Here is a 14,659-nt window from a genome sequence, read left to right as displayed (position 1 = left end):
GTTTATTGGTAGGGTGAATTACATTGATTGATTTTTGGATGTTGAACCAACTTTGCGTGCTGGATTCAAATCGCTAATATTTTGTTGAGTGTTTTGCAACTGTATTCATGGGGCATAATGGTATGTAGTTTTCTTAAAATGACTACTTAATCAGGGTAATGTTGGCTTTATAAAATATAGTTGGGAAGTGTTTGCTCCTCTTCTGTTTTCTGGTAGATTTTGTAATACTTTGATATGGTTATTTCTTTCTTAACTGGTAGAATCCACCAGTGAAGCCATCTGTGCTTGGAGTTATCTTTGCTGGACAGTTTTTAGCTATGAATTTAATTTCTTTAATAGAATCCTCTTAAGTTTATGTATTTTTTCTTGAGTAAGCTTTGTTTTGTCTTTCAAGAAATCTGTCCATTTCATCCAAGTTAACAATTTTATTGGCATAAAATTGTTCATAATATTCCCTTACTGTCCATTTAATATCTGTAAGGTCTGTAGCTCCTTCATTTCTGATATGGGCAATTTGTGCCTATCTTGTTTTGCTGACCAGTCCAGCTAATGGTCTATCAGTTTTATTGATCTTTTCAAAGAAACAGGATTTGGTTTCACAGGTTTTCTCTGTTGTTTTTCTGATTTTAGTTTCATTGATTGCTGCTTTTACATTTTTTTTTCCTTCTTTTTGCTTGCTTTGGGTTTAATTTGCCCTTTTCTTTCTAGTTTCTTTATGTAGAAGCTTAAATTATTGTTTATAAATTTTTGTTTTCTAATAAAAGCATTTAAAGCTATAAATTTCTCTCTGAGCATCCTCCCCCTTATTTTTGCATCCCTTTCTTTTTACTTCCCATTTTCACATTATTCTACATCCTGAATTATATTGATATCAGTTAGTGGTTTTTTAAAAGTTAGTATTTAATTAGGATCGATTAATGGCATTCTCAGTAATTAGGGTAAATATGCACTTTCATGGAAGTGAATGAACTTCCCTCATTTGTTTTTGTGTGGGAGGGGTAGGTGGTGGGTGGTTGTGGGGATGACTTTTGATTATTTACTAAATAGTTTTATGTTTCTGGTTTGAAATTATTTTTAAAATGTTAGCTGTAATGCTAAGACAGTTTAATGGAGAAAGAATTGTTTTTTCAACAAATGGTGCTGGGACAACTGGATATTTACATACAAAAAAATGAAGTTTTGACTTCTGCCTCACAGCAAATAAAAAATTAGCACAAAATGTATCCACCATCTAGATATAGGAGTTAATACTAGAAAACTTTTAGAAAAAGACATAGGCCTAAAATTCTTGACTTTGGATTTGGCAAAGCCTTCTTAGATATGACACCAAAAGTACAAGCAACAAAAGAAAAAAATAGATAAATAAAAAGCAAACTTTTATTCTGTAAAGGACACCATCAAGAAAGTGAAAAGATGGGCACCTGGGTGGCTCACTCGGTTAAGCGTCTGACTCTTGATTTCAGCTCGGGTCATGATCTCAGGGTTGTGAGATGGAGCCCCACATCAGGTTCTGCACTGGGCGAGGAGCCTGCTTAAAATTCTCTGTCTCCCCCCTGCTCCCCCTCTTAAAAAAAAAAAAAAAAAAAAAAAAAAGGTGAAAAGATAGCCCACAGAATGAGAGAAAATTTTTGCAAATTATGTATCTGATAATAGACTTGTATCTAAAATATAAAGAACTTGGGGGCACCTGGGTGTCTCAGTTAGTTAACCATCTGCCTTCGACTTAGGTCATGATCCCGGGGCATGATTCCAGGGTCCTGGGATTGAGCCCTGCATCAGCTCCCTGCTCAGTGAGGAGTTTGCTTCTCCTTCTCCCTCTGCTCCTCTCCCGTTGTGTACTCTCTCTCTCTGTCTCTCAAATAAATAAATAAATAAATAAATAAAATATAAAAAAAAAGAACTCATCAGTAAACAGGCAAATAACGCGATTAAAAAATGGGCAAAAGATCTGAATAGACATTTCTCCCAAGAAAGTATACAAATAACTGTTAAGTACATAAACTGATGTTTAGATGCTCAGCATCATTAACCATCAGAGAAATGCAAATCAAAACCACAATGACATTGTACTTCACACTCACTAGAATAGCTATAATCAAAAAGGCAGATAATAAGAACTGTTGGCAAGGAGATACAGAGAAATTGGAACCCTCATACTGGTGGTAGGAATGTGAAATGGTGCAGCCACTTGGGAAGACAGTCTGGCAGTTCCTCAAAAGATTTAACATGGTTACAACCCAGCAGTTCTAGTCTTAGGTGTATACCCAAGAGAAATTAAACCTGTCCACGCAAAACTTGTACACAAAGGGGTCGTAATAGCATTTTTCATAATAGTCAAAAGTGGAAAAAACCCAAAATTTCCATCAACTGGTGATTGGATAAGTAAGATTTAGTGTATCGATACAATGAAGTATTATTTGGCAATAAAAAGGAATGAAGTATTGGTACATGCTAGATCATGCCTTGAAAAATTATGCTGCATGAGACAAACCAGTCACAATAGATCGTATATTATTCCATTTATATGAAATATCACAGAATAGGCATACCTAGAGAGAGACAGAGAGTAAATCAGTATTGCCTAGGGCTGGGAGTTAGAGTAGGCGGAGGAAATGAGAGTGACTGCTAATGAATGGGTTTGCGTTTCTTTTTGGGGTGATGAAAATGTTCTAAAAGTGATTGTGGTTTCTTTTTGGGGTGATGAAAATGTTCTAAAAGTGATTGTGGTAATGGTTGCACAATGCTGTGAATATACTGAAAACCATTCAGTTGTACACTTAAAATGAATTTTATGTGAATTATCTCTCAATAGCCATTATAGTTTTTTAAATGTTACCTGTGTTATTTATCCTTATTAGGAAGTAGTTTAAAACTCTGAAGTAAGAACATCTGAGATCAAATTTTGGTTCTACCACTTGCTCCCTGTGTGACTTCTAAGTCTTAATTTCTTCATTTGTAAAGTGGCTATTATAATCTCAGGGTTGTTAGGATCAAATGAGATTATGCACATAAAGCAGTTAGCAAAGGGCCTGGTACCTAATAAATAATTAGCTAATGTTTGTTGTTATTATTAGAATTTTAGCTGTTACGTGCAGAATAATTAAAATTCTTCTGACTATAACAACCATTTGAAATGGTCATTGTCAGAAAATTTTACTTTTCAAAATACAGTTTCTTCTAATATCTGTGGCAGAGTTTTATCTTTTTTAAAATTTTATTTATTCAAGTAATCTCTACACCCGACGTGGGGCTCGAACTCTTGATCCTGAGATCAAGAATCCCATGTTCCTCTGACTTAGCCAGCCAGGTGCCCCTCACCTCTTTTGTTGAGGACAGATTTGTATGGCAAATCATTATTATTATCCTGTGGTCAAAGAATCAAAGTATATCACCCCAAAACACATATACCCATATCCTTCAAAGATTGGAACATACTTCTCTTTTTTCAAATCCGCCCTAACAAACAGATGGTTATATCTACATTGGAACAGAAATATTTCCCAATATAACTAGACTATTAATATTCCTATTCTTTATATTTGGAAAGATATTTTAAAGTTCTTTTGCTTAAAATGTAAGTTTCCTTGCAGGTCTTTATACAGAGATAAATGCAGACATGAATGTCAAATTTAGTTTTAAAACTTGTATAGCTATCTTTATAATGTTGAGTTTTGCTCGTGTTTGAACTTCGTGAAAATGGAAATTGAAAATTATGCTATATGCGTTCCCTGTGATTTGCTTCTTTTCTGCAACACTTTTTCAGATTCATTCACATTGATGGGTTCAACTACCATTTTCACTACAGCATAGTATTCTGTTTTATCATTTTAATATTATTCATCCATTGTTCTGATGCATTTCTAGTTGTTTTGATGTAAGGAAGAACGTAGCCCTAAATATTAGTATACATATTTTTTGGTGTATATGTGTGATGGAACTGTTGATATGTGATATAGGAATTTTAATAACACCTTGATTCTTAAAATTCAAAAGGCTATATAAGTTATATAAAACCTAAATGATTTAAAGGGAGCACAACCCGTAAAGTATTTGCATTGGTTTTTTAAAACATATTTAATATATGTGCTGCCAAAGTGAGCACTTTTAAAACATATTTAAAATAATGTAAAAGGTCTAGAAACTACAGAAAAGGGAAACATCACCTATAATTTTTAAATATTTGTCTTATACATACATGTTTTGGCCTGATTGTAATTATAGTACTTAGATTTGTTTCCTTCTATTCATGCACATTTTACTGTATATATATGAAGCATCATAGGTTTCTTATTTATATCAATTCTTGATAGCTGCTGCATATTACTTCCATCAGGTAGATAGACTGTAATTTTCTTAGCCATTGTCTTCTTGTTGAAAGCTTACATAGATTGTTTCCAGTGTTTCATTGTGAATAATACTGTGATATGTGGGACTATGATTCTTTCCAGGGAGGACCAAGGGAAAGCATCACAATAGCAGTCTGGAAACAGTTACAAAACTTTGATCTAGTAGAGGAACTAAAACTATTGACTGCCTGATTTACATTAGGCACTCTGTGGTATGCTTTGCGTGTTTTCTCATTTAATCCTCAAATAATCAGTGAAGTCAGTAGTATATCCATCATTACACTTACTTGATTGTATTATAAGGATCTGTTTGTACTTATCTCCTAAGAATTACATTTTATTTGAATCTTCAGGGTCTATTTTAGTTCCTGGCACATAGTGAGACTCAACATGTGTTATCTATCGAAATTAATGTTTGAAAGTTGCTTAGGGTCATCCCTGGACTTAATCATTCAAAATTCTCTTCTTTGCTACCTTTGTTTCTTGAGCCAGGTTTTACTTTTCCACATCTGCCTGGCAAAACCTTTGTCTATAATGCTTCTGAAGATAGACTGGAATTGTGTGTGGATGCTGCAGGACATTTCCCCATCGGTCCTGATGTTGACGATTTAAAGAGGCTATAAGTCAGGTTCGAACAGAGGCTACTACAAGAAGTAGAGAACCAAGTCCCTCACATGGGCTATTTACAGATCTCTGGTAGGGGATTGGTAATAAGCCGATTCTAAGGGTTGTGGCCTGAAAGGTACTATTGAGACCACATCTCTGATTTTAAATTTTGTCTGTCTCTTTTTTTCAGTTACCTATGCCAAAAATGTTCTGCTAAGAGGAAATTCTAGTTGGATTTGTATTAATGGATACTTACAGCTGAAATGAATGTTTATTTAAAATTACTGTATGTTATTTATTCATTTGCAGTTTAGTTCTTTTCTGTAGTTATTTGGAATATTCACAGTGAGATACATTAGAACCACTCTAGCTTTTTTCAGAGGAGGGAGGAAAAACTATTCTTAAGAACTTACAAAACTGGAGACTACCTAAATGCCCACTAAGCATTCTATAGTTCAGTCATCCTCCACTTCTGTATTTGTATAGCACTAACAATTTCATTCATTTTTAACTAGTTTGCTTTTGCCTTTATATTTTGCCATAAACATACCCATTTGCACCATATGTTATTAAGAGTTCTCTGCTTCATGGGTTCTATGCTGGACATGGAGTCTACTTACAAAAAATAAAAATAAGAGTTCTCTACTTCATCTTTCTTTTGTTGCTGACATAGAAAATCTTTGGTTTTATAAAATTTGAAAACCCCTATTTTTGCATACTTGGAGTATACTTTGAGAAACAAATTTAAAATGTAAGGATATTGGATAGTTTAAAACACACAATTTTCTTATACTCAAGCTGGGAAAAAGTATAAAATTTTGGAATACCAGATAGTGACAATAAGCTCCTCAACTAGAAAATAGAAGCCTGCTTTCAAGTTCTTCTATTGCTACATTAGTTGACTATGAGAAGTAAATTAAATTGCAGGGGCCATTTGAGGAGCATCTGTAAGTCAGGCTTATTTTGGTGGTTGTGACTTACCCGAGAGGAATAAGAGGAGTAACATGAAATATAACTTTTTCAAAGGAATTTAATTAAACAAGATCTTTTTCATTTATTGTGACCAAGTGTCATTTCTTACAGTTATACCAAAGACACAGTGCATTAATCTTAGCTTTCCTAAATATGCCCTCATAATTACTTCTTTAACTATAGGATATCTCATTTTGAAAGTTCATTATCTTTTATATTTGTAAAAGATATATACCTAAGGTACACTGAGAAAACCACTTTTATGCTGGTATTCTGTAATTTAGCAGAATTACTAATAATTTTTAATTTTAATTCACACTGTGCAGCATATTTTGTGCAACACTTTGCCCTTATAGGTATTTTTGCAAAGTTTTAAATTTGAATTAGTAAATGAAAGTATGTTTTCTTATTGCTTTACTGCAAGCAGTTGTTTTACTAACACTGTTGTTAGTGTTTTCTCATGGCTTAGCTGTTTCGAGCCCTTTTCCTAATTGTAACAGGTTAATGATATTTGTAAAAAAAAAAAAAAAAAAAAATCGCCTGTGGAACCTACAGTAAGGTCTGTCGTGATATTTTTTTAATAGTATTAAATTCTGTTAATAAATATAAATTATTTTTTAATTTGTTTTCAAAACTGTGATCTCGATATTGTTGAAAATTCACTATTTCAACTGTAATTGTCTTTACTACACTTTTAAAGTAAGATTTTAATAAATACGTTTTTTCTCCTTCTTTAGGTATGGCTGATGGCAAGCATTGTACTTTTCCACATCTGCCTGGCAAAACCTTTGTCTATAATGCTTCTGAAGATAGACTGGAATTGTGTGTGGATGCTGCAGGACATTTCCCCATCGGTCCTGATGTTGAAGATTTAGTTAAAGAGGCTGTAAGTCAGGTTCGAGCAGAGGCTACTACAAGAAGTAGAGAATCAAGTCCCTCACATGGGCTGTTAAAACTAGGTAGTGGTGGAGTAGTGAAAAAGAAATCTGAGCAGCTTCATAATGTAACTGCCTTTCAGGGAAAAGGGCATTCTCTAGGAACTGCATCTAGTAACCCGCACCTTGATTCAAGAGCTAGGGAAGCCCCAGTTGTAAGGAAGCATAACACAGGGACAGACTTTAGTAATAGCTCCATTAAAATAGAGCCTTCTGTATTCACAGCTGCTCCTAGTAATAGTGAGCTTATTCGAATAGCTCCTGGAGTAGTTACAATGAGAGACAGCAGGCAGCTTGATCCTGATTTGGTTGAGGCCCAGCGAAAAAAATTACAGGAAATGGTTTCTTCTATCCAGGCTTCAATGGACAAGCATTTGCGGGATCAAAGTACAGAGCAGTCACCATCTGATCTTCCTCAAAGGAAAGTAGAAGTGAGTTCTGTGAAGTCTGGGAATCTTCAGACTGGCTTACCTGAATCTTTTTCTTTAACTGGTGGCACTGAAAATTTGAATACAGAAACAACTGATAGCTGTGTGGCAGAGGCCCTGGGAGCAGCATTTGCCACAAGGTCAAAAGCACAAAAGGGAAATTCAGTGGAGGAGCCTGAAGAGATGGATAGTCAAGATGCTGAGATGACAAACACAACTGAGCCAATGGATCACTCTTGATTTAATTAGAGGCTAATAAAGGCAGAATGTTTATTGTGAATATGTAACATTTGTTGGCTGGGCCACATAACTTGATTAGTCATAAAAAATCTTGTACGTATATAATTCAAAGATTATATCTTGTTATTCAGTGCATGACAGCAAGTGTGTGATTGGCAATAGCTTTTAATATACTGCTGCCCAGGCTGGCTCTGAATTCCTATAAATTAGTTATTAGATCTGCTGAGATGAGTTTCTTCCATATATGTGGTTCATTGGAAGTTTTTTGTAATTCTAATTCCATGAAAGTCTTAATGTTTCAAACATGAAAATTCTCTTGCTAATGTTTGATTTTCTGAAAAGGCTAGAACTGAGTGGGGAATGAGATTTTGCTAACATTGATGTCATCCAGGTAACCATTCCACATATTTATTAGAGTGTCAAAAGATTTATGTAAATTTGAAGGTTATCAGAACTACATTGTATCTTAAAATTCATAGAAGGATTTATTAGATACTGGGATCCTGACATTTCCGTGAACGTAAACACATTCATAGAGATATGTATTCTTGATGAAAATATCTTGAGAATGGAGTGTAATGATATAACATTTTGCTGATTGAGCAAGGCTAGGGGGACAATATTCTAGAATGATAAAGTCAATGTGATTCAGTAATGTTGCTGTCTGAGCCAACACAGCCAACTGTGTGCTCTATTGTTGATAATATGTTACCATTATTTTTTTAATCCTGGCCTGGTCAAGTACCACTGAATTCTTTTTTCTTTAATCTTGCAGAAAAGTTGATTGCAAAGTGTGGTAGAAAATATAAAAATAATGGTAGCAGTAGTTAATCTCTAATTTTCAGAGTCTGTCAGATTCACAGAGAATTTATATATAAGAATTTATCTTTACGAATGAGTTACATTGTTCTACAATTTTGATCAATGGTATTTAAGCTTGTATATGCTAAGTGTCTTTGAACCCCTTTGAACCAAAAATGTTTCCTTTTTTCCTTAGCATCCATAACATTATCTGTTGGCTTCACTTGGATTTGGATACAAATTTTACTGCATCAGACCCTGATCAACTGGGCATTTGCTTAAATAGTGTATTCATCAAATCTTTAGTGCCAGTTTCCTCAAAAAGCAGCCTTTCATGCTTATTATCTTAAAGACAAAGAATGTTTATCCTGAGATTGGTATTGCACTATTTTATCCTGTTCTGCAAGTCTGTATTCTGAAATGTACATTTCAACCCATCTTTTTCCTTTGTTCACTGAAATTAAGTTGAATTTGAATGGATGAAAGACAAAATGTATATTAATACAATCTCTTATCTAGAGCATTCAAAGCCTGGCTGTCTCTGTTTGCACATGTAACAGATGCAGAACTGTGTTTGCAGTCTAAGAAAATGTACATCAGAAAGTATATTATCAGGTGTTTCAAAATTTCAATCTATTGATTCATAACGAATATAGACAGTACTTTGACTTGTGTTTCCAAAGGAGGGAGGTTTTGGATTTCTTTCTATGAAAGTATCTCTGACTTAATCCACTTACTAAGTGAACTACTCCATTTGAAAAAGGAAAGAATGGAGAATCTAGACATTTTGCAGGTGATACCTGAGCAAGATATATATTTGGGTTAATTTTATCACAATGTCACATTTTAAACCATATTTTATCTCGATTTTTCTAAATTTACTTTCAATTATCTTAATATCTAAAGAGCAGGAAAATTTAGGACTTTTATATTGTGCATTAGTTTTGCATAAAGAACTACAGCTACCAAATAATATTTGCCATTTAGTTAGTATAGGTGGTTTCTGTGTATTAAACTAAAAATTGCCAATACCACTGACCACTATAGTTATTTCTGGCTTTTTCAGCCACTGAAACTGGCTTTTTCTTATTAATTTAAATACAGGAAAATGTTTAACAAGCAAATGCACTGCTTCCAGGTAAATGATATAATCACCTTTTCTTTAACAAATATTTTGTTCACCTGTGGCTTGGCATGTTTCATTAATAACTGACAAATATACTCTTATAGCATATAGTAAAAAATCAGAAATAAATTTTATCTTCTTATTAAACACTTCCATTCAGTCAAATTAGAGTGCACCTGTGAACATTAGGAGAAGGGCTTTAATCTCTGATAACACTAATAATTTCTCTTGCCACAGCAATGCTATTTAGAAGCTGGTTAGGTATGAATATTATAATAGCTTGGGTTCTCCCTTGATAAAGAATAAAAGGCTTGATTTTGAGAATGGTCAGATTTCTTGAAATTATTTTAAATCTGCTGAAATTTGGTTGGGGTAATTAGTTTTTGAGAAGTGGGCCAGGTATCATCTTCACAAAGAAGTTTTAGAAACAGTTTAAGTTCTTAATTTTCATCCTTTGTCGTTCCATATGGTTATCATAATCAAATACATGACTATAGAATTCTTATTTTTTAGTACTGCCATTTGTGATCACCACAACTTTGAGTTCAAGCTAGAGGTCATAAATCAGTTAAAATATTTTTTTAGCCCTAGATGTAACATAACTATAGCTCAATCATATAATTCTACTTGTGATGTTTCACTGAAACTTGAAGTAAAATTGTAAAATTTTTTCTTCAGTAATCCATTTTATAGGTAATCATACCAAGTTTGAATTGATGACCCAAAGTCCAGGTAGAGTTGAAGGTGGTGTAGAATATTGGTAATGAGAAACTGGTTGAAGTTGAAGAACACATGACACTGCCAAATATTATGAGCTAGAATATAATGAACTCCAAGGGAATGGCTACTCAGGAACTAGTTAAAGAGCAAGCCCAAGGCCTATTTTTTCCCCTTTCCTATGTTTCAAGTATTTTATTGGAAAATGTTAGGATAAAGACCTGAGAAATTTAGCAAATGCTATTGACTGTGAAATTTGCTTTATATCTTCTGATGATTTTTAGTTTAATTTTTACAATCAAGCCTACTGCTTGCAATTAAGATACTAATCTGAAATGCATCTGTGAATCCCAGCCATAGGTCCTTATTGCCATTATTTTTAAGTATCTAACTTGATTTGAAGTGAGCAGACTTTTGCATATGGTCTCTTACCTCAGGGAAGATCACTTGCTAGCAACTCATATATTACTAATGACAGGTTTTTGAGAATTGTACTGACATCACATGTTAGCTACTAAATGCAAAATTTATAACAGTATTATTTTATGTAGATGCCTACTAATACTGGTTGTTAGTGAACATTTCTTTAAAAATTTAGAACTCCCTAATAACTAATCTTTAGGTATGAAGTAAACTCATAACTTCTGTCATTAATTATGCTTTGGTCAATATAGTGACAGTATCATACTATGTTTATTTTAGAATATCAATACAGTTTTGTCTTCATTTTTCAATAGGAATTTCAATTGGCCCACGCTTAAAAATACTGCAGAGTAGATTTTGAGAGTTTCATGGTTCCTGAAACAAGGTTTCCATATTAAGATTTTCATAAAAGCCTTTGCAAAATTGAATTAAATTCCACTCAATATGAACTTTAAATGACCTTTTATCACAGCAGTAGTGAGATACATACTCTATGTAAGTTGGGTAGAAATATCCTACCGTTCAAGGTTATCATATAATTTAACAAAATTGTACATCCTCAAAGCTCTTCATAATATAAGAAATTAATTTTCAAACCAGAACTATTCAGTAGAATGTTTACTTAACAAAGAGGAGCTACTGTAAGATTTATAGTTAACTGTAAGTTCTGCCATTCTTAATAACTCTTCAAGATGCTAAGTGTTTCAATTCATATTTAATGATAATTAAATCGTGGGAATTTTAACGTTTGTTCCAAAATAGCAGAAATTGTAAAAATTGTGAATTATTGGAGAAAATGCCATTACTTGTATATTTGACATTTAATTTTTTAAATTATGGAGTCTACATGCTTTTGTAGTATAATATTAATACAATGATTATTCTCTTGTAAAAGAAAAGGAAAACTAGTAAAAAAAAGTTTTAGTTGATGTTATCTGCTTGTGAGTATCAATTACTTAGTATTAAAATTTGAAGGTATTGCATACTTTTCTTTAGAATGCACAAGTCCCTTCCTGAGCCTTTATGCCTGTGGTGGGGCAATAAAGGACTGAAAAGGTTATCAATATTTTCAGGTTTATTGGACTTTAAGAATTAGTGCCAAGAGCTGGAGAGTCTACTTTTTTGGAGGGAAATATTCTTTAGAAAATGTAAAAATAAGTGGTAATGTAAATATTTAGAAAAATTACATAGCAAGTGCTTTAACTGCTCAATTAAATAGTATAAATGTTCTATCATCCCTAAGGCACTGGCTGTTACCCATTATTTTCTGATTTTGTCGTTGCTGTATATATTACATTTGAGTAATAAATAATTGGTAATAGTGTATTATAACTATATAGTGTTCTACACACCTCACTGTACAGTATTTGAAGTTTTCTTTTATATTAATAAAACTATAAGTTAATACATACTGATTTTCCCCTCGACTTCTCCACATTAACTTTTTAAAATGATTTTTATTCTTGAGTTTCTTGGAATTATACTTTAATAATATAACGCATGAAAATATAGTTTAGTTTTATAAAGGAATTCTTAATGTCATAAAGGTCTTTTTTAAACCTCCTTTAGTGGGACATCATATAGGAACAGGAATTTCTCCCCTTTACTGTGATCTCAATGTAAATGAAATGGACTCAGTTAAAAAAGAATAAGCAAAATTCCTTTAGACATTTTACATAATTGGGTTATGCTTACTGAATATTTAAGACAAAACAGACATGTTCTAATAGAGAACTTAGTTTTGTGCTGATTTTTCAAAAATACTGGTTAGAGATAAAGAGGGAATAAAGGGAAATACAGAAAATAGTAGTAACATTTCTATGGCTTAGCAATCAACATGACTTATATTTACTTTTAAGTTTTAATACGTATGCTTAATATCCATTCTGTTAGAATAGACTTGTTTAACTTAGAGCAGAGCCTCAGACACTAGGCTCCTAGAACTGAGTCTTGCCACACTGTTTACTGTGTGATCTGTCTGTGCTTCAGTTTTTTCTCTAGTAGGATGATGAGGACATCTACTCCTGGGGTTGTTGTGAGGATTAAATGAGTTAACATGTATTCGACGATTAGAACAGTGCCTGACGTACAGTAAACACTTAAATGTTTACTATTACTGTTGTTTACATATCAAAATAATTCAGTAGAGTTCAGTTGACATTAAAACTGATAAATCCTCAAATATAGGGCACACATTATTTAAATAATTTATTAGGTTAAAACCTGCTTTATTTGTGATACATAGTTAATGAGCTAAAAACAATGGTTTCTATGTTCAGATATTTATGCAAGAGCTTTATGACCACATGCAATACTGAAAATCTGGAGAACTGACAGTCTGTGCTTTGTGACTAACTTGTTCTGTGACTTAAGGCAAGTCATGGAGCCTTTCAAGCCCTCAGTTTCTACTATAACTTTGGTTCTTTAGTTGCTACCCCCTTGTTCTGCTGATATGTCATCATGGGCTCATTTGCTGTTGGCATAGTGCTGATGGGACAAGTGACATTGGTGTGGGCTCCAAGTAAACTAAACATAATTAGCTTTGCTTTATGCTTTGGCTGGCTACACTTGTCCCAAGCTTGGACTTGAGGTCTTGTACATGCGTCCCACTGGTCACATACCATATAGTTTGGAGCTCTCAAAAACTTCAGTGAATAAGATAAACATCCTACTTACAACAGTTCAGTATGGATTTTATTTTTCTTGACTGGCTTTTTCAGACCCCAGTAACTGCAATTATGACTGCATAGCTCATTGTTTCTAATCATTAAAAATGTATACAGAAAAATTGAAGTCTTTAATTGATTTTCTAAACGAAGTCTTTAATTGATTTTCTAAACTATATATGGTATCCTGAGGTGAAAAACTAACAGGCTCTTTAAACTTGCATTCTTTCCTCGTTGGAACTAAACCTGTCCTTGGTCCATTTGTCATACCACAGAACAGAAGTTTGGCTTTTGATCAGTGCATAACAAACAAACTGAATGATTGAAGTATAATCTTGATTCAGTCACATCCTAGGATTCACAGATTTTCACTTGTAACCCCAACCCCTCTCCTGAAAAACAAACAAACAAACAAAAAAACCCCCCCAAAAATTCAACATGTCCCCTGTTCTAGGAACTGGGTAATAATTCTAAATAAGACAAATTCCATGTAGCTTTTAGAGCTACATCCCAATGATGGAGACAAGCAATAAACACATTCCATATTAACTATCATTTAGTGACCATTTCCCTATATCCAGACAATAGGCCAAACACAGCATGCAATAATTAGTTCAACCCTCAAAACAACTCTTTGTGGTTGGGTAACATCATTGTTTTCATCTTTCAGGAAATAGGCTCAGGTAGATTGGTAATTTACCCAAATTCTGGACTTACAGGTGGTAGAGCTGAATTTAAACCTAGATGTTTATGACTCCATAGCCTAAGTTCTTAACCTGAGTACTATATTTGTAATTTAGCAAAGGAGTAAAATTTGGTAGTCATGTAAATCTTTATAAACATCTATTGTTAAATCTAGCTTGTTTTCAGGTACACTAACCTGGTTTGAAATTATTTCAATGTGTACTACCTGGCTTTAATTTCACTTCCTAGAAGTTCCCTACCTGAACCCCAGCCCTCTACCCCAAGTTCTTCCCTCCTTGGGTTTGTTTTCTGCCCCCAAATTTGGAGATAATTTAAAGAAGGATTTCAGAATTTCTTAGATGATTGATCTGGGTAAATTCGAGAATCATTGGTTAAATAAAAGTCCAACTCCCTCATTTCAAGAGCCTGGAATGATTGTCATTTACTAAGCAGGTCTGTTGCTTTAGTAGGAAGGCTCCCCAAAGGTGATACTTCTCAAAGGACAGTTCATGGGCTACTTGTATCTCATCAAAACATTTCTATGAAATCTTTTCATATGCCTTATTTGCTACAAATAAGGAATAATAAAATGGCAAGAAAGACATACTTCCTGCCATTATATTTTTAGTGAAAGAGTCGCTTAAACAAGCAAGTGCAAATATAGGGGGACTACTGGGTGGTGGGAATCACACTACAGGAGGAACTAACCTGACTT

General features: G+C 33.5%; 1 protein-coding gene across 1 annotated transcript in view; it reads left to right on the top strand.

The window, feature by feature from the left end:
• Nucleotides 1-13,382, top strand: part of VCPIP1 (valosin containing protein interacting protein 1) — a 31,730-nt gene extending 18,348 nt beyond the window's left edge. Inside the window, exon 3 of the mRNA XM_035011266.1 lies at nt 6,662-13,382. Coding sequence (XP_034867157.1) covers nt 6,662-7,527 — 866 coding nt within the window. The 3' untranslated portion in view covers nt 7,528-13,382. The remainder of the gene's footprint in view (nt 1-6,661) is intronic.
• The last annotated feature ends 1,277 nt before the right edge of the window (nt 13,383-14,659 follow it).

Source organism: Mirounga leonina, unplaced genomic scaffold (genome assembly GCF_011800145.1).
Source record: "Mirounga leonina isolate KUSES-001 unplaced genomic scaffold, KU_Mleo_1.0 Mir_165, whole genome shotgun sequence".
Taxonomy (NCBI): Eukaryota; Metazoa; Chordata; class Mammalia; order Carnivora; family Phocidae; genus Mirounga; species Mirounga leonina.
Note: the sequence above shows the minus strand (reverse complement) of the source record. Positions and strands in the feature narration are given on the sequence as shown.